Consider the following 22,312-nt stretch of genomic DNA (forward strand, 5'->3'; position numbering starts at 1 on the left):
AAAAATTTTTATATGAGCCAACTTTTTCATGTACGCCGAAGCAGATATATTAACTGTTTTTGTTAAATATTAACACTGTGTGTGATAATCGACTAAAAAGCGTTTTTTCAATAAATGCAAAGTACTTTTTTTCCAAGTTAATTAATTGGAAAAGGTAAATGTAATGCATTTTCTTTTAGTGTTTTCCTTACATTTTGTGATGCAATATTGCATTGTTCCAATCTACGGTTGAAAATAATTTAATTTTCCTTTTTCAAAATAGCGCCAATTTCTGGGTGTGAGACACAGCATATCACCAGTTGTGAGACGGTGTCAACACCCATCTGGGCAGCATAAAAAATACGACTTTGCCGGCATACTATTTAAATGTTGTTTTGATTTATTTTCTAGTATTTTTGGGCATATCAAGTGGAAAAAAGTCATTTGATTCAGAAGAAATCAATTTTAATGCTCTTGTTGAAGCTATTAAATTGTGTTTATTTGATAGTCATATTTGGGCGAATAAATATTATTATTTAGTATATAATAATATATATTATTAATATATTTAATTATTTCTACTAAACATAACGTTTTATGTCAAACTTATTAAATTTTAGCAATTTTTAATGAGTGTCTCACAACTGGAGACATTTTTTTTTTTTTGACAAAAGCGATGTGCTCGGAAAATGTATCGTAAAATTTTTTGAGTTCATCGAAACACTATACTTTCTTTTAATAAAAGTTGCGTATTTCTGTTACCTTTCGAACGGTGTATTTTATTTACAATTTCGTTTACCCGTTTACAATTTACGGGTCAAAAATAAAACCCGTCTCACAATTGGAGACTCTCCCCTACCAATGATTATCTTTTTTTATTTTTCTGAAATCTAAATGTTCTTTATTTTTCAAAAAATTGTAAAATCCTTCAATATTACATTGGTTTTGGTTTAATAATAATTGTTTAATGGCATTTCCCTTATTGAGAAGGTTATTTCCTTCTTTATATTATCGTTTTCTTGTCTTTTTCGTTACAACTCAAATTAGTAGAAATTCTCCTGTACCTATTACAAGTATTAAATATTTAATATTCGACATGAGAGACTCTAATAGCCATATTTTAGAGAAAGAAGCCGTAACCACTTTACATATTGTAACTACTACTCTATCAAACACATAAAGTACGTCGGGATGAGAAAAACGCAAAAGAAACAAATTCTTTCTTCTCAACTATAATCTTCACAGTTACTTACTGTTAAGGTTACTTACTTACTTATTATATTACATCTTCAAAATGTATGCAGAGTTTGTCTGACACTTGGTGCTTATTTTTTTTCTTAAGGCGTCAAAGGCTTACCAGATACCCCGTGGTATTCAAAGTATTCCAAAATAACATAGAATGAATTTAAGGAAAACGGATGAGATTTATTCAAATGTATGTAAGCGTAGTTATAAGGTGCCTTGGAAACAGCGTGTATATGTATAAACCCTTGCCCGAGGAATAAGCGTTTTATGTGTTCGACGTAGAAAAGCCTCTGAGAGTGGGACTCCTAGGATTTTGATAAGACGATCGTTTTTCCACTCGGTGACGTGAGATTTGCGATTCTTGAATGTGGTTTCTCGAAGCAGTAAAAAGTCGAACGAGATTTTCTCACGATGCGCGAGACCACACGACTATTTCAAGAGAGACTATAAATGGAACGTTTTGCGACTCACCCAGCATCGATCACTTTACATATCATCGAAAAAAGAAATGAAAAAAAAGTAAGATTGGAAATAAATTTTCTTTTCTCATCTAGAAATAATCACTGGAATTCCACTAGATTATTCAATTCCTTAAAGTAACTTTACATAATTTAACATTTCTCCTACATTTTAAAATAGGTTTTATTCGATTTTTTTCCATTATAGTAATTTAATTAAAAAGACTCATGAAACTTTCTGTAGGTAGATATCAATTAGAGTTTGATTTTTAACTGTCATATTTAAAAATTCAGACAGAGAGAAAAAAAAGTTAAAAAATTGCTGAATCATGTGATTTTTTTCAAGAAAAGGATATTCATCGCGATTCTTGGTTTCCATTCGCTTTGCGTTTCACTTAGTCAGAAAGAAACCCTCCGTTAAGTAAACATCGTCAATGCAGTAACGTTAGGAAAAGAGGTAGAGGTCGAACAAAGAAAGGCAGGGCTCTAACGAGAATCCATTGCTTTTGAAAGCCTCGAGCCCCTTTCTTCGCCTTCTGACATGAAAGACTCACGTGTGCGGTTAGGGTCGACGGGCGGGTGCTAAGAAAACACTCTACTATGGTCTGAATCCACGGTCAAACTGGACGTAAGCGGATATAGACGCAGACATAAATCCTCACAAACAAAAACCTGGACAACTAACTAATTCCATTACAAAACGTTTTTAAACTTGTTTCATTTCTTTTCTCTATATTTTAACAAAACATTCACACCACAAATATTTAAGACAAATATATATTTAACTATAAATAAAGTAAACCCACATTTGTGCGACCCTGCTAAACGTGAACTGTTTTGTGATGACCATCATACATTTTTACTGGATCATCTAAAATCAGCCAAATAAGAAAATTTAATTAACTTAAGCCTCGAAGAACAAACCTCTTTTTAAATAATTTTCAATGCTTAACCAATTTTGAACTGTTTATCTCTAGCACTGAGTCATCAACTCTGGAGCCGAATAATAAATCTTCTGCGGATGTTCGACTGTCACAAATATATTGACCGCTAACTTAAAATTTTCGAGATATACTATTTTCGGAAAATGCAACAGAGATTGGTTTTTAAAATCCTGACTACTAACCCTTTAAATGATTGATTTTAACTTTATCTATATTACAAGAAATAAAGAAATTTTTTATTTTAAGAATTTGTTTTCGAAATTGAGTATAGGGTCTTTGTTGATGACTATACAACGGTGAGTTTCAATCCTAGGTTGTTAGACGTTAAAACCGTCACCTTCCTGCTTTCTGGCTTCACAAGAATAGTTTCCATACTTGCTGGTCTTCTTCCTGAGTTAGACAATCTAAGTTGTAGATCTCAAATGTTACCTTTTGATCCACCAAGTGCATCTTATCCATCCTTCCGACCACTTTAGTGACCTCTGTGGTGAAAGCCTCCTTGTTAGAGCCACCTTCGATTTTAATCAAGGGGTCTCCATTATTGCTTGTAGACCCTACCTATGCAATCCACGCACGAATGAAGTATAAATTAACTTCCTTGCAAAGTTTACTCAACACGTCAGTTAACGACTTTCCTTTGTCAAATCAAATAATAATTATTGTTCTTTCATCGTTTTCTGATCTACCAAGATATGGGGGTAATCCTTCCTTCTTTAGTTGGTTCTACTTTTGTTTCTTTATTTCTTTCCTCTTTTACATTACTCTTACAGTACAAAAAAGCTGTTTTTGCAATTAGATGCAATAGCAATTCTTTTTTGTGGACATTTTATGTTTACAAGTTACATTTTCTTAATGAATTGAAAATTACATCAACATCAAATATTTAGAAGTATACTAAGTGTGGTGGGAACATTGTACATGTTGTTCCCACGTTGTGCTCTGGATGTAAACTGCCTTATCACCCGAGCTATGCAATGCAGACCTTTACTTTGCCTGAAAAGCCTGAAAAGTCATTTGCTAAATGCTGTAAGCCAAGGTCACTGTCCCCATCAGTTGATTCTCAGGGCTCAGAGTCTTCTGTTACTTTGGAGTAACAGAATGGATGCTACTGTTACGTCGAAAACGCAACATTCGTATAAATTTTTAAGAATATTAAATGATAATATTCTTTAATTATTTGTTTTTGAGTCTAGACTTGCGTCTACTAACTCAGGAACGATTCAAATTGATTTTTGTTTAAGGATATTATTTATGAGGAATGAAAGAATCATTTACACTATTAACGTATTAATGTTCTTTAAGCAGGTAATAGTTTCTTGTTAAAACAAAAATACGTAAGTAATATAATTATCCAAAATAATTTTAAATTACACAAAAAATTATACGGTAATCTGTAATCTTAAATTAAAAATATAATGTGTTAAATTTTATTATAAATCGTTTTACAAACGAATTCAGAAGAGACTATATAACTCTTTTAACAGATAGACAATTATTGCTGCTGCTATAATTTACAATTAAATTTAAAGCGAATTAAATGTCTTACAATTTTGCAAATTTAATATGAATTTGACATAGACTTCTGTGAGAATTTTGAGTAAGTGTAAAATTTCCGAGTGAACATGTAAATTTACACAGACATATTACCTACAGATATACCAATGATATACATAGGCGAAATTTACATTAGGAGTTATGGTAAATTAATCTTAGTATTGAATCGAGGAAAATTTACGACACCCGAGAACAATCTAGGAAATTATTAGCAATGTAAATTTACTTTAAACTCAAGAAAAGATTTAATTTTATTTCACTTCATAAAATTTGTGATATTAATAATATTCTTTCTTTTCCCATGTTTCACTAAATTGTAAAATTCATTTTATAGACAAATTGGTGACTTTATGCAAATAAAAAAAGTATTGGAGAGTTTATAATTTTTATCTAAATAGTTTATTATTCAAGTTAATATTTGAATATCTTTTTAAATCCACAATTTTATCACTGCGTAATAGAAATTTTAATTACATTTATTTCATTACAGAAAAATCTCACAAAATGGAAAACGAGCTTTAATTGATATAGAAGATTCGTAAAACATAATCTTAATAGCGATAAAAATGATTGATTACACGTGCTAAAGTGGAAGTTTGTGAAGGAGGCTATTCCGAAGTTATAGAGCTTAGTTAATTCCTGTACATTCCCGTGGCGACCATAACATTCCCGAGGTTATACCCGTACTGCGAAATTCATGTCTATTAAAGACAGTCGTTACAGCGCTGCAATGTACACCATGATCCGTCGTATGGGTTTCTATAACCATTTCGCATTAGATGTACGTCGAAAACACGTCCGCGTTACGGCACTATATTACACACCGTTACACACCCCTTGTTTATTCCATCAGTAGTAATATTTCGTAAACGAAAATACATGTTCTTCAAAATTGACTTATACTTTCGACATCAATCAGCCTCTATTCAAATATTCTAAATATAGATAAGCCAAGACATTTTATTCTACTTGATATCTTATTTCTTTTTAATTACAAATAAAATTATGTATATAAATAGTTTTTTTTATTTATTTAATAATTTACACGATATTACAAAAAGAAAAATGCCCTTTTATTTAATCTTAATTAAATCCAAATTGCTACTAATTAATTATCTAAATCTAAATGCCTCATGACAAATTCGCAGAAGAGATGAATTGCCACCAATATTTGTACATAAATGTTGTAATTAAATGTGAGTTGTTCATAATTTTATGGAGAAATTGAAGGTCCAATTTTAGAAATCTATTATAAATGTTGGCATTTTTGTAATTGAACGCACTTCAGTATAATCATGACTAAAATAATCAAATGGTATATATCTAGCTGTTTTGTGACAAATCTTAAGAATTTATTTGGTAATGGAAAACTGAACAAAATCTTACAATCAGGCTAATGGACGCGAACCAAGTACCCTTGGTCCTACAGCGTCCACCGAGCGAGGCACTTATCCTACCGAGCTAATCTGTCGGTTATGACATGATTAATATGATTGTTATAATTTCGAGCAGAGTCCATAATCAGTCCCAAATCTCGCTGTCCATCCACCCTTTCAAGAACTGTTCCAGCTATATTGTAGTAAAATTTAACAATTTTTATTTTTTGTCGAATGACATTATAGTACACTTAGCGGTATTCAAAGGCTGACGATTTTGGACGGACGGTACACCAGAAAAAAAGTGCCGTCAACACGAACAACCTGTCGTCTCTTACAAAGATAAAAAGAAACCGACCTCAAAGTGGTGTCCGAAACACTATAGACCCTATGTTTATACAATAAAATACTGTGATCGACTTTATCAAATGCTTTCAAAAAAGCAATGTAGATTGAATCCACCTGTAGAAATTATACCTAATTTTCAACACTCAGGAAAATAACCCGCTATGAGAGAAGAGTTGAATATAAAAAGAAGAGGTTCAATATTAATAATCGATGAACAGCACGATCTCAGAAAAAAATTTAACAACATATCTTTGAAAAATATTCATTTTAAAAATAATTCGATTATTTCCCAATATTCTGAAACTAAATATTTTGTATCATGGGCGATCTTTTAGATGCAAAGCAACCACCGTGATTCCTGTCCCAATATGTCCATAGATCAACGCTTATAATATTTAAATTGAATATTATTTAATTGTTCCCGATTTCCAGAATATACCCTTAATCCCAATAATCGAAAATATAACTCACCTATTTGTGTTGGTGGCGAATGATTGGTTGCGTGAATCAAATCTGCTGCCGGTCTCTAGGTACGATGATTAATTAATAAGGGAAATTCATTATCTCTCACAGCTCGAAATCCAAAACAGCAAGAATCAAAATTCACGTCCCATGCGCGCTGAGACCAATGCGAGCTGGCTCCTTCCAATAACACTAATAAATCCCTTTTAATTCTTCAACATTTTTCGCTAATTTATTGCAATTTCTACATGGAAACACCACTTCCTTAATATAAATGTTTATTTTGATTGTATGTAATCGTCTTTGTTAAAAAGAGAAGAATAACTCTCTCAAAGATTACCTACTTCACAATAATGTTGAAAAAATTATAATTTAAATAATTGATAATATTAATTAATTTAGAACGCTAATTTTGTTTAAACGGAGAATGATAAGACAAACAAGAAAGCTTCAACGGCATTTGCTGGCCACTAGAATTCCACTGTACTCACCAAACATCATTTACACGAAATGACTTTCCACAATTAGTACAGTCAATCTAGCTTGAAAAAGGCGTTTTTTTGGAAAAAATACCTTACTCGAGATTATTTCATAAATCGTTAGTGGTATATATGTGACTAGCTTAAAACCAAAAAGTTGGGACACCCCCCCTTGGGGAAGAAGGGGAAACTCAAAATTTCTTTGGATTCGATTTTGTGCAAAAACCGTAAGTCTTACTAAAAAATTTCTCAAACAAAAGTTTTAGAGAACATATTTCTCTACATTTTATCTCATTGGGCCACTACTGTACAACTTAATGTGCGAAAGCTAGAGGGCGCCAAAATTGCTAAGAATCAGTTTTTCCCTTTTTTCGTACCAAAAAAACCATTTTTACGTTTTGGTGTAAATAGAAAAGTTGTAGAGCTTAAAAAAACCTACAAAATTCATATACATAATTTTTTTCCACGTTGCACTCTTTTGGAGTTACAGGCTATTTATTCATTGTTACGTATAGGTAATACATATAATTGGCGGGAATGGAATGACCGAAGTTCTATTTATTGTTCTCGAGGTTTGTGATTATAGCAAAATGTTAAATTTGGTTTACTATTTTAGCGGAAAAAAGTGTTTTTAATAAAAAATGACAGTTATTTGAAAATCATCCTTATATTATAAATATAAATATAACGCTGACATAATAGTGTATTATGCACCAAGGGTGTAAAGCGCAGTTTGGTAACGTTCGCGTTGAAACCGGGCGAGTGTAAATACGAGTTCGTAGAACATTGTTCAAATTCAAAATCGTGAAGTCATCCTAACCTAAAAATTTCGATTAGATTATTAATTGTGCATTCTTTTCGAAAATTTACGATTCAGTCGAAATTTTTAGGTTAGGATGACTTTACGATTTTGAGCATATATGACAAAGTATTGTATAATCAAGGGTGGACCTCGTTTTTTCCTTTGAAAAATGATCTACGAACTCGTCTTTACACTCGCCCGGTTTCAACGCGAACGTTGCTAAACTACTATTTATAATATGTGGATGATTTTCAAATAACTGTCATTTTTTCAATAAAACACTTTTTTCCGCTAAAATAGTAAACCAAATTTAACATTTTGCTATAATCACAAACCTCGAGAACAATAAATAGAACTTCGGTCATTCCATTCCCGCCAATTATATGTATTACCTATACGTAACAATTAATAAACAGCCTGTAACTCCGAAAGAGTGCAACGTGGAAAAAAATTATGCATACGAATTTTTTAGGTTTTTTTGAGCTCTACAACTTTTCTATTTACACCAAAACGCAAAGATGATTTTTTTGGTACGAAAAAGGGGAAAAACTGATTCTTAGCAATTTTGGCGCCCTCTAGCTTTCGCACATTAAGTTGTACAGTAGTGGCCCAATGAGATAAAATGTAGAAAAATATGTTCTCTACAACTTTTGTTTGAGAAATTTTTTAGTAAGACTTACGGTTTTTGCACAAAATTAAATGCAAAGAAATTTTGAGTTTCCAACTTTTTTGAGTGTCCAAACTTTTTGGTTTTAAGCTAGTCATATATACCACTAACGATTTATGAAATAATCTCGAGTAAGGTATTATTTTCCATCAAAAATGCCAGATTGACTGTACTAAATTGCAAAGAACGTGGAAAAATCGTCATCTATGTATAGAGTTTAAAACAAATATAAATTATAAAGATTAAATTTCATTTAAAGAATAAAAATATTATTTTTCAAGCTTAGAATATCTTCTAATAATATGTGATACTCCGATGATTACAATTTCGATTCATCATTCCTTATAGAATTACAAAAATGTAACGTAAATTATGATTGATTAATGGTGACATTTATTCTCTTATCTACTACAACTCTTATAAAGAAGCAGACAATGAAGTAAGGAATAAATTATTCTAAAATATTAATGTAATTATTTATAAGAGAACAAATATCAGTTTTTGCTTGTAATGCTATCATTAGGGTGTTAGATGAACATGATCCCGTAAGTACATTTGTAGTTTCATGGTAGGTATATTTTTGCGGAGGAGAGATGAGAGCAGTTACTAATTTGGTCAGATATTACATTCTTTACTAAATATTAACTGCAGTTTTTGGACCCTATGATAATTAAAAAAGACTGGTTGTAAACTTGAGCAACTTAATGTATGGAAGTGTTTCTGAAAACCCCCGTCCTTGCATTAGGCGATTTCTTATAATCAAAGAAGTTTCTCTAAAGGGTAGAAGTGTCAGAAACCTTTCGGTTTACAAAATAATTTTTCAAGTGAATGAATATTATATGAAAGGGAAAATCAAAATGAAGCATAAAATTGACAAATATTTTATACCACACTTAGACTGTAAAGCGTTGCGTGAAACATTAATCTTAAACCGCCTCAAAAGTTTATATCTACAGAGACGTAATGGATTCATAAGAGCAATACCACACCTCATGTGCTTCTACGCTTAAAAATATAAAACAAGAGTTTGATATTCCTTTACAATTTTTTTGATTAATTGTCGGTTGATTAATTAAACAGAAAGAAGCCGTAACATAAAAATTACAATCAACAAAAAAAAGTAAATTACACAGTACGGAGAAATATTAAAGTTTTAGGTAGTTTGCCGATTACTCAAGACCAATAGACAAAGTAACAAAGCACTAAGAAGTATTTCAAAGTGGCATTAGTTATAACTAATATTCTTTTGAAATACTTTTCAGTTCGCGGGGTATAAAAGAAAATTCATAAGGGTCAGCAATCAACATATATTTAGTAAGGGTAATTAATTAAAAGGTCACAGCATACGATGGCGTGGAAAGCTAAAAGGGGGAGAAATAATGTGGTCATTAAAAGTAGGAGTGTTGGTAAAGGTAACAATTCAAAGAAAAATTGAAGTTAGTAAATTTTATCAATATATAAAAATAAATTAATAGGGGGATTGGTAACGCTAACAATTTAGTGGAGAACATTAATTTGTGAATTAATTAATTAATAAACTTGACTAAATAGTTAAATTCTAAATTTTTTCTTTAAAAATTCTCCTTCACCACACTTATCCAAATAAATTTTCATTACAGATTCACAACTGCCGAGATTTGCGGAACCAATACAAAATGTGACAGTAAGCATAGGGCGAGATGCCCTTCTTTCTTGCGTTGTCGACAATCTACGGAATTTTAAGGTACAAATTTAAATAATTTTTTTATTTTTTTTATTTTTTTTTTTATTTTTTTTTTTTTTTTTTTTTTTAATTTTTAATTTTTTATTTATTTTTTTATTTTTTTTTTATTTTTTTTAATTTTTTTTTTTTTTTTATTTAATTTTTTATTTTTATTTTTTATTTTTTTTTTTTTTTTTTATTTTAAGGTACAAATTTTTTTTAGGTACCCTATCAATATTGTAACAATAGTGATTATTATTCATAATAATAATTTTAAGAAGTTTAGTAATATTACAATTTTAATCTCAATAGGACACACGGTGGTCTTCAAGCACTTTTAGGTTTACCTAAAATGAGTCAAAATTGTGCTAACGCACCCTTATGAAAAAAGAGTACTGGAATGAGTATTGGAAAGAGTACTGGAATGAGTATTGGAAAAAGTACTGGAGTGAGTACTGGTTTGAGTATTGGTTTGAGTATTGGAAATCCAGTACTTTTTTCGCCTTTATATAATCTAAAATTCTTTTACTCGAATATTTGCAATTGACTCTATTCTTAAACCTGAAATATTATAAGTAAAATTCATTTTTCTTATTTTTATTTCCTATAATTCTTATTTTTCTTAATTCTAATTGTCGGAATAATTTTCTGTCATTTCTGTCGACTTTTTAATGTCCACATAACCTAAAATTTATTATTTATTTTATTTAAAAATAAATATATATATATATATTTTTTTTTTAAAATCACATAATCATATCCACCCCCACAGCACCGAAACTTTCCTAAAAATGTAATTAATATTTACTTGCAATATTCGGAATATTTAATTGCAATGTTTATTGAAAGTTGTGTACAGATTTAAATGTCCCGATTTAATAAATGTTTAGCGCGAAGCTTTCCTGAACATTTCAATAAAATCTTTGCATAATTATAATTATAATTATGCAAAGATGTAATTTCATGTTCAGGAAAGCTTCGCGCTAAACATTTATTTAATCGGGACATTTAAATCTTTATACAATTTTCACTAAACTTTTCAGTTAAATATGACGAATATTGCAAGTAAATATTTAATAAATTTTTAGGAAAGTTTCGGTGCTATGGGGGCACTAATATTGACATAATTCCTATTTTTTTAATGTCCTATTTTTTATTTTATTTGTTGTTTTTCGTTCTTCCAATTGTCTATTATAAGTCAGACTTTTTTTTAATAAAAATTTATTTTAACGAATGGGCGTTTGACACATTTATTTTTTCTAAAAATCACATAATAATATTCACTAAGATTAACTGCTACACGGAGAGAGAATATATATTAAATTTTGTAAAAATATTTTCAAATTGGGGAAAAAGTGCGACAAAGCGAAATTTTGATATAAAAAATACTAAACTTTAAAAAAACTTATGTGAAATTTAGTATAATTATATTAAATATCAAGAATATTAATTAAATTCTAATATAACTTTAGTAAATTTCACAAAACTTTTTTTAAAGTTTAGTATTTTCTATATCAAAATTTCGCTTTGTTGCACTTTTTCTCCAATTTGAAAATATTTTTACAAAATTTAATATATATTCTCTCTCCGTGTATTTGGCATAATTCCCAATTTTCTGAAAAGTTAAATGTCCTATTTTTTATTTTACTAATTATTGTTCGTTCTTCAAAGTATCTATTTCGCTTTTGTTGCAATCGTTGCAATGCAATGTAATGGCAATCATATTAACAGCTGAGCCTTTACGCTCGCTGCATGTTTCTGCCCTTTACTGGCAAATGGCTATAATACACGTCTTGCCGCCTGTCATAATTGCATTACTTTTGTACCTTTTGTATTTTCCATTCTGCAACCGCGTTTCTGCATAGATTTAAACAATCTTTTGAATTATTGTAATTTAGAAGATGCTTACCCATTGTTCGTTGGCAGATTTTCTAAAAAGTGCCCGTGTACAGAGAAAAACTAGTTCGAAAACATTTGTTTACTAATTTCACGTCGTTTAACCCAGGCAGTGCCGTTTTTCTTATAATAATTGTAAGTCGCACATAACCTACAAATTTCAGAGACTTGACAATTTAATTCACACCTTCAAAAATTGTTATGAATTAGAGATTATGATTAATTATTTATATATTCGACGAAATAATTCAATTCTCCTAATTAATCCATTATTCTATAATAAATCGTGTTATAATTTCTCTAACGGGCGAATTAATCTTTTTTTTATTTCGCCCATTTTTTTGTATATTCTTCTGACGGACGAAATAAACTATTATTCTTATTTCGCCCGTCACTGTGTATTTTTGTGACGATAAAAATTTTTTATTTTTAATAAAAAAAGTCTGACTTATAGACAATTGGAAGAACGAATAACAATTGGTAAAATAAAAAATAGGACATTTAATTTTTAAGTAAATTGTGAATTATGTCAATATTAGTGGATATGATTATGTGATTTTTAGAAAAAAAAAATATATATGTGACGCTCCACGAGAAAAGGGACCTTATGACAAGAGTAAATAAGGTCCCTTTTCTCGTGGAGCGTCACATATATATTTAAATAAAATAAATAATAAATTTTAGTTTATGTGGACATTAAAAAGTTGACAGAAATGACAGAAAATTATTCCGACAATTAGAATGAAGAAAAATAAGAATTATAGGAAATAAAAATAAGAAAAATGAATTTTACTTATAATATTTCAGGTTTAAAAATTGAGTCAATTGCAAATATTCGAGTAAACGAATTTTAGACTATTTATAAAGGCGAAAAAAGTACTGGATTTCCAATACTCAAACCAATACTCAAACCAATACTCACTCCAGTACTTTTTCCAATACTCATTCCAGTACTCTTTCCAATACTCATTCCAGTACTCTTTTTTCATAAGGGCAGTTTTATCTGTAATCGTCCCAAGATTCCAAATTTTCATTTCCGAAAATCATAGCTGATTCTTTTTTCGAAAAAAAACATATATATGGGCAATTCCACGTGAGATTTAAGTCCACCTCTTAAAATCGGCCAAAAAATATTTCTTTTTCTATTCTGTATCGAAACAAATTAGATTCGTATTTTTTTATTTTTGTTTAATTGTACAAATTTTCGAGTTATAAATTTTCGAAATTTTTGACTTGTAATTGAAGACCTATATTCAGTAGCTTATAATTCCGAAAATATTGAGTTTAGGAAAAAGTTGTCAAAGAATGAAAGTTTTAGTTTTCTTTCGAGTTTTAAGAAATGTAAACAAAAAATTTTTTTTATAAACAAATTAATTGTTTTTAACTTTGGGCCGGATTTAAAAAATTTTTTTTTAAATTTATTTATACCTTATAATATAGAGGAAGTTTCCAAAAAGTACCGAAATGGGCCTGATGTGTTAAATGAGTTTTAAAACATTTTCAAAAATCACTTGCAAGCATCACATGGGATATTTTTACAATTAACTTTTTAGAACTGTCTGCAGCGTATAAATTTTAATCTATTTGTGTTCTTTGTTTTAAATTAAAGGGTCTACGCTGTAGATAGTTTTAAAAAGTTAATTGTAAAAAAATCCCACTATCGACTAAAATCTCACGTGGAATTTCCCATAGGGTAATGTCACCTTGAGTGGACCGCCTGAGCTTTTAAGTTATCTGACAGCGGAAACGTGAAATAAATAGTGCGAATAGCAGCACCGCACCTAGAAACCGTAAGAAATTAAGTTCCGCGATAATCATATACGTTACCGTTTGATGTAACGCATTTTTGAGAACACAAACCAAAAAAGAAGTCGCTCTTTCAATGAGTAAAGTGATTTAGAAGTGTGAAAGTAGTGTAAAATTTAAGTTTTAAAAGGTAACTTATTTTTTTCCTACTACTTTGGACATTGAAATTGATTGTCTTAGTTTAATTTAGTGATAATTTTGACTCAAAAAAAATTGTGGTGGCTGCCATAAAAAGTTGTTTGTCACCATGAGTGGACCACAGTTTATAACCATGAGTGGACTGCCTGCTTTTTCCATTTTTAATGTCAGTTTAACATTTCTTTAGATATAAATTGACAATAAATTAGTTTGAAACTATGATTTATGTTCTTTATTAATTTTTTTGTGATATTGATGTGATATGTGACAAAATTATTAAAAATGGTTTCACTTGTAAACATTGCGACACATACATGGTCTGAAGCTGCATAAGCATAAATTTTGTTTCAATATATCAGAAATATTATATACATTAAAGAATTTAAAATAACTTTTACAATTTTTTAGGAGTGGTCAACTCAAGGTTACACTTTTTTCATTCCTTAAAAATTAGCTTTTTTTAAAAGTCGATTGTTTTTTCCAATAAAAAAAATCAAAGCTATTATGGTATAAACACTTATCTAGGGATTTAAACTAAAGCTTGAAATAGAAACCTCCGATTAATTTGCTTTTATACAGAATTTTTTAGAAAAAAAGCTTCAGCGGTCCACTCAAGGTGACATTACTCTATATATGTTTTTTTCGAAAAAAGAATCAGCTACGATTTTCGGAAATGAAAATTTGGAATCTTGGGACGATTCCAGATAAAACTGCGTTAGCACAATTTTGACTCATTTTAGGTAAACCTAAAAGTGCTTGAAGACCACCGTGGACAATAATGAATATTATTTCCAATGAAAATATTAGTTTATCTTTTTTATTGAATAAAGACGGAAGATGGTTTTAATGTTTTAAATGCTGAGTAATTTTATTAAAAACTCGAGGTACCAGTGTGACACAATTGCAGTGCATATCCAAGATTAAATGAAGTTTGTCGAGCGAAGGCAGTAAGAAAGTGACTTCATCACGTCACTCAGTAAATGAAATCTTTCTCTTGCAGACGCGTAGAGAAAATTTAGTTTCGTTAAAATTTCCTCCACGTAGACACTACTGCTGGACTTCAGTTTTTTAACATAGCTGCATCTCTCCAAGAAAGTCATGTTCAAGATACAAAGAATATAAAGATCTATTGTGATCTTATCACTTTAAGGAGAAAAGTAAAATATTTCAAAGTATTTTTATTTTGCAGTCTCTACAGTTTGCATCTTTATATTTGATTTTGAAAACAATTCTTTACAATTTTCTTTATCATCAAATGATTTTTACAGAATATGATATTTTTATCCTTCTTTCTGATTTGAAATCGTTTGGAAAGGTTGTTATTGTTCCTGTAAATTTTTAAGAAAAAAAAGCAGTCAATTCACCTGTCAGTTGAATGTAGTTACAAAAGAAATCTTAAAAATGGGAATGAAAGGAAGAAAACAGTACAATAAAATGCAAGGACAATACACAATATTAAAAACTACCATTACTTGCGTTTGTACTTATCTCTAAAGAATAAAAAGATGTTTTCTTAAACCATAGAAAATATTGTTTTTAAAACCATCTGAGTTGAATTGTTTCTTCTATACATTTCACAAACTGTCCTTTTTTAGTAAGAATTATTTCTGAAAATAAGGATCCATGTTACTTTTCACCTTCTAATAAATCTTGAGTGTTTCTTCTGTTTTAATTTGACAGTAATGTTCAATTTTATATTTTATTATACATTTTCTTTGTTATAAAGTTACCTCTCTTTGTCAAAATCAATTTATTACCATGCTGATTTATGTGGGAGATAAAATTTCACCTTGTATTCTTTATTCTTCAGCTTATTTTTTTGTGATGAAATTTCCATTGTTTTATACTTCTAACTGTTAAAAAACTTTTTCACGAGAATTGAAATATTTATTTAATCAGTAAAAACAATTTTCCACTTTTCTTTCAGTTTTTTTTGTCTGTGCGAGATAAATAATAAATTTTTGCATGAAACTTCGTTTTACTACAAATGACGAAATTCCCAGGATGTCCTTGTTCGAAACTCGAGTATGTTACATGTTCAAGACTATATATAGCTTTATATCACTTGAATTTCCAAGGAGAGCCCCGACGTGTCTTTATACGCGTTCCTAAGGAAAATGCATTTCTACAGGAAAACTTAAAACACAAATTGGATTTTATGTGCGGTCGAAAAATTGGAATTTACGTAAGAGATTGTAGTTTCTCCAAGGGATGAATTAGAAGAATTTAAGGTGGATTGGCAGAAATATCGATTGAGACTGAAAACTATTGGTTTCAAATAACCCTACCGCACGTAATCCTAGTAATACTTCCTGGATTATCTAAGACGAGAAACTTACATAGAGCACACGTTGGTTTTCGCCATTAAAGTTATATGTTCTGTATTTCTCTCTCACTCTCTCTACTTATGGCGAACTTGTATTCCTTCGACTAGGGATCGACTTGATAAATTTCTTCACTGACTAGAAAGCTGAAAGAGCTTCGCGTAGTTTGAAAGCAGATACTTTACTTTATTCACCGAACATAGTTCCGCGCACAAGTTTCAATAGCAATGCTTTCAAAAAGTATTTGTAAAGGGGACGTAAACTTTTCCAGCAATTTTTATTCAATTTCAACAAAACTTCATTTCGTTAAAACTGCTTTATTTTGCTTTAAATAAGATTTGACGATGTATTTAAATTTTTCTCGCTTTGAAATTTTTTGTTATTCTAATTTTTTAAATTTTAGTTTCTATTCTTGGATCAAAATCAAATTCACTTGTAATGGATGTACAAATTTTATAATGGAGAATAATTTTTTAATTTTTGTAGATACATTGATTGTGAAATATTGTAGTGTTTAGGGCGAAATTATATCATGCGCCGCACCTGAGTTAACGCGTAACCAATCAGGGCCCGAGCGCCCCCCACTACCGAACAATACTTGAGTATATAAACTGACGCTCAGCACGGAAATTCAGAGTCGGAGTGGTGTTACCGATAAGAGATGTTATAGAAGTCTTCGGTTTTTTAAACTTTCCGCATTGTCGAATTCTTCCTTTTTTTAAATATATGATAATCGATGTTTTAATAGAAAATTTATGGACATAGAACTTACGCAAACTAATACAAGCCTCTCAAAAATTTAGGGTTTACCTAAAATTCATGAAAATAACAACCCTGAGACCTGTCGTTTTTACTATTGTCTCTACAATTCATTTTATATCCAAACGACTATTTACATTATTTTATGATTTTATTAATAAACCATAATCTTATATACGTATTAGTTGTGATTTTATAAAACTTATTACTGCTTGGTATAAAAAGCTCACATTTTCTGGATTTATTAACAAGCATATAGAAAAACTTTTTTTTTCAATAGAAATATCACACTTAACAATAATAATAATAAAAATACTATATAAAATGCTTCCAAATTTTTTTTTTTGACATATGTGACAGATCTTTATAAAAAATATCACTTTTCCTTAAATACTATAATATTTCAACTATTCCTAATAACAATAATAATATGACCTACAACCTAATTGTATCAAAGCTAAAAACAAAGAAACTGATAATACCAACACTGCTTAAACAATAAATTGCAAAAATTTCTCAGCATCTTATTTTGGTCAGTCAAAGAGAATGGTTGGAGTTCACATAAAGAACATAAAATCTCTAAATCTAATGTCATTGCTATCCATAATAATTTGCTTAACCACACATTTCATTGGGATAACTTATTAATACTTGACAAAGAAATTAATTACAAACAACGCTTAATATCAGAAATGATTAACATCAATTTCTAAAATAACCCGGATAATAAAAAAGATGACACACAAAATCTCAGTAACTATTATATTTAATTCAGAAGGAAAAGAAATTCCTGTGAATCTTTATCTCTTATCTGATTTACCTTAACCATTCTCTTGTCTTGCCTTCTATTTACAGATGGGTCATTCACCCCATCTTCATCGATTCATATTTGTTCATTCTGTAACTTGTACTGCGAATTAGTGTTTAATTATACTCGTTTCGACAAATACAAATAAAATAAAAAAGTTAATTAAAACATTTTTGTAATTTTTTAGGTAGCATGGGTTCGTGTAGACACACAAACAATACTCTCTATTCATCATAATGTAATCACACAAAACCCTCGTATCTCCCTCACATATAATGATCATCGTTCTTGGTATCTTCACATAAAGAAAGTTCAGGAAGTGGATCGAGGATGGTACATGTGTCAAGTAAACACAGACCCTATGAGAAGTCGACAAGGCTACCTTCAAGTTGTTGGTAAGTTTCCTTCGCGACAATCAACTATGCGACAAACATGTCTCGCAACTCTATTCTAGATGTACATATACATGTGTGAGTGTGAGTGTGCGAAACATCAGGACGACGAATTACTACACCCTGTTATCTTCTACTCAGACAAGTAATTTAAGAAGTTATGCGAATAATCTACAAAGCTGAATTAGAACTCTAGGTCATACAACAAGTCCAATTTATTACTTAAAGTGTTACACGTACAATGTTCGCGAATTTAATTTAACAGTTGCTTGCATTTGCATTTGGGGAGAATCGAAATGATTCTTGTTCAGAATTCAAATTGTAACATGCAAAACATAAATACAGATGTGTAATATACAGAGTAGAAATAAAATTTTCAGTTATAAATTCTTTTAAAAGTGAAAAAAAAGACTTTTCGGTGAATATGTTTAGGATAGAAAGGAAAGAATGCAACAGAATTAGAATTCTCAAAACGCGATGTTTATTTTTGGTTCATTTGGTGTATATACAGTAAGGGATGAACACGAATGACCTGGAAATGAAATGTTCGCTCATGAAGATGTCTATTTTTATATATATATATATATATTTTTTCCCTCCAATTATAGTGCCACCGTCGATCATTGCCAAAGAAACAAGCACGGACATGGTTGTACGCGAAGCATCGAATGTAACATTAACTTGCAAGGCTGCCGGATATCCAGAACCCTATGTTATGTGGAGACGGGAAGATGGAGAGAATATAAATTATAATGGCGAAAGTGGTGAGTTTTCATATGAAAATTACGTACATTTTTAATTTTCATATCTTGTATTTTATATTATTTCCAAAAATAAGCGTGAGTTGTTCATTTTTAAAAATTTACAAATTCTATAAAGAATACTGACATGTATTAAAAGCATCGTAAAATTTAAATACACTCCGTTCTGTGTTTTTACATCTACTATTCTGAAAATATTAATTATTACACGGAGAGAAAAATCAAGCGTTTGTAGTATGGACCAGTTAAGCTTATTTCGTAAAAGAATGCACATGCGCAATATGCGTAAAACTTCTGCTGTATTTGTATAAATTTCTACGTTATCAGCATAAAAGTTCTACCTGTAACGCATGGGACGTCAGTATACTACGATTGCAAGAGATCCATGCTTTTTTAGTATATGTTTCATGCAACTGAGGTATAAAAACATGCCTCTTTAGCAGGACGTTCATACAAAATTAGCATAGGAAGTCTCCATACTACAAACGCTTGATTTTTCTCTCCGTGTACTTTCCTACAAGCAGAACTCATCACTACGAGTATGAATTTGTGTGAATAATAAATTACCTTTTCTTCTGTTTGAATTTAAATTTAATATTCAGAAAAATTAAATTTTCTTTACAAAACAGACATTGGACATTTTGAATATTTGATAAATTTAAAAAGTGTTTGTTATGTTTTAAAATGAAATCGACATTTCAAAAGAGAACGAATATAAACTTCAGTTAAAATTTGATTTCCTCTTAACTGTAATTTATTTTATCAATTTACAATTCTATTCAATTAAAATAATGCAGTAAAGTTGAATTTATTTTTCTTTCCTTCGGTTTTTTTTTTCATTTTGTTTTATTAAATTACTTTAGTCAAATCGAATGCACCTCTCGATCACAGGCAATGCGTGAAATAGAAATTATGCAGATTCTCTTCAATGTAATGCGTTACTTCCTCGATCAATTATTACCGAACGGCTGTCCAGCATTGAAATTCTGTCGCCCGATTAACTCGATGTTGTAACGCAATTATTCAGCCGCCAATGACATTTCACGTTTGTGAAGATTCGTTCACAATACATGAAACTTGGTTTTTTTCCGAAAAAAGAGAGAATCGCTCTGTTTCAATTAATTCAAAAAAGGAAATTAAATGGTTGAAACATAAAATTTTTGAATATACGACAAATGTATTTTTAAAAAAGACAGATTATTGATAATAAAATATCATATTAAATTAAAAAGAGAAAATAGAAAATTTACATCATTCTAAATGATGTATTCACAGTGAAAAAAAAGTCTGACTCCGTTTACAGCTTAAATTCAGCCTCAAAAATAGGCTAAAAGTAAGACTTTTTTTTAGTGTGTTGTTTCAATAAATAGTTACTATAGAATCAATTTTTAAAGACTGAGATTGAAAAGAAAATAAATGGAATGAAATGATTAAACAGTTCAAAATTATTTGTTAATTAATTAATAATCGAGAAAGTGGAATTATATTATTGAATTAAAATATAAAATCCTAAACGAAAAATCCTTTCTGTCGTAATTTATTAAAAAATAGTTGACTAAAGCGGAAAAAAATTGTGTTATTAATCTTTCGTGACCATTGTGTCCATCCAACAACGCAGCAATTATCAAATTTCAAATGTAGTTTATAGAATGTAAAATCGTAAAATTGAGTTATATGTGGGCACTGTCGGTGACATGCTTTTTTTTATTGTCCAAGTATAACTTCAAGCGGGTCGTAATATTTGAAGAGAGGTGAAAATTATGTGACAATTATACAATGACATTAAGTATTCGGTAAAAGCTTTATAGCTGTTTCATTGAAGTTTTGTACAGGACTTTCCAACCGGTTTTACTAAACGACCACAATAAAAGCGTTAAGACAATACACAAGATTTTTCTATTTACAAATTTTTTTATTTAACATCTTCGTTAAAAGTATTTTTTAAAAAATTAATTTCTCCAAAATCTAAATGAATCATAAATTGAATACATAATTTATTAAAAATTAGCTGCCTCGTGAGGAAAAAAATTTTTCTTGTCTGTAATCTATTGCAGCATAATACAAATGATATTTTCAGAACAAAAGCATGTCTATTTTTCATGGGCCAAAATTTCTGGTTGTTAAATGTCTTACTAACATAATACAATTGATGCCAAGCGCCCTAGAACTCTAAAGTTCACTTTACTGCATCCTGCAGTTTACTCAACTTCAAGAAGCATGTACTTTACGACTTTGCATCAGTCAGACCAAGTTATTCCTTATTTGCGTATGAATAAAATATTACGAGCTCTCGCGAATAATGTTCTTCAAAGCATAATATTTTGCATCCTTTATAGGTTTGATCAATATAAAGTTTCTCTCGAATTAATCACCAGCCTTTAGTATACTATAATTTAAATGCATTTTCTCATATCAACATTGCTAGATATGAGCTGAATATGTTACACTTTTAATGTTGAACTTACCTTCTTCAGAGATAAACATCAACAAAATTATTTAAACTGATATTCTGATTAATATTATATCAGCTCACTATTATTTTTACTTTTCTTGTAGAATATTTTTTTTAGTATTTAACGGAGTTACTTAAATAGAAGGTCGAGCTCTTTCTTGGAAGGAGGATAAAAAATGTAATTAATATATATATAAGACTAATTGAAATTCAAAGCAGAGTAAAAAACATTAAAAAATAATAATCATACGCCATGTTTCACTGTTAAATACACAAAAAGTGTAGACAAGTGCACAGACAAATAATAGTACTCGAGTGTCTCTCCCACTCTTTTCATTTCCGCGCTGCGCATGTGTCGACTGGAGGGGGAACTGAAAGCAATTGGCTCGCTCTCTTCTACTAAATCAAAGAAGAAATTGTCCTTAACACTAATCATTATTTTTTCTTTCTGAGTTTATTTACTTACTTGCATATAATAATAAACTAATTAATTTACTCCTTAACTAAAATATATTAAAAAAAAAATTTTCGTAAAAATTATTTTATTTAAAGAATCCGATTTACATTTGAAGATCTTATTTTACCTCTAATGTATGAGAATTCTATTTTCAGTGCATCGAAATACAACTTACATTCATTCTTATTTCCTATTGTCAAATCGCATGCTCTCCTTTCTCGTACAGCGAGGAAGTATTTCATCGATCTGCAAATGCCGCGATGTCGTTTTCTTTAAAGGTATTGGTAGTTGATATCTTGTATCGCGTGGAGAACGAACATAATGGCTCCATATCTTGTTGTCTGGAATTCCATAAATGTGCCAGCTACATAGATATACACACATAAATCTATATACATCTATATTACACATGTGTGACAAAATCAACGAATGATCAATCTCATTTATCTACTATCTATTTTCTAATACCTATAGAATCTTCAATAAAGCACTATTGTTAAATA

The 22,312-nt window shown here is 29.8% G+C and overlaps 1 protein-coding gene across 4 annotated transcripts in view; it reads left to right on the forward strand.

Annotated features, from left to right (window-relative positions):
* Positions 1 to 22,312, forward strand: part of LOC122503896 (lachesin-like) — a 270,773-nt gene that overhangs the window by 221,648 nt on the left and 26,813 nt on the right. For all 4 annotated transcript variants that reach the window (XM_043614664.1, XM_043614659.1, XM_043614678.1 and 1 more), the window contains exons 3-5: positions 9,934 to 10,037; positions 17,935 to 18,142; positions 18,748 to 18,903. In XM_043614664.1, coding sequence (XP_043470599.1) covers positions 9,934 to 10,037; positions 17,935 to 18,142; positions 18,748 to 18,903 — 468 coding nt within the window. The remainder of the gene's footprint in view (positions 1 to 9,933; positions 10,038 to 17,934; positions 18,143 to 18,747; positions 18,904 to 22,312) is intronic.

This window comes from Leptopilina heterotoma, unplaced genomic scaffold (genome assembly GCF_015476425.1).
Source record: "Leptopilina heterotoma isolate Lh14 unplaced genomic scaffold, ASM1547642v1 Lhet_11, whole genome shotgun sequence".
In the NCBI taxonomy this organism is placed as follows: Eukaryota; Metazoa; Arthropoda; class Insecta; order Hymenoptera; family Figitidae; genus Leptopilina; species Leptopilina heterotoma.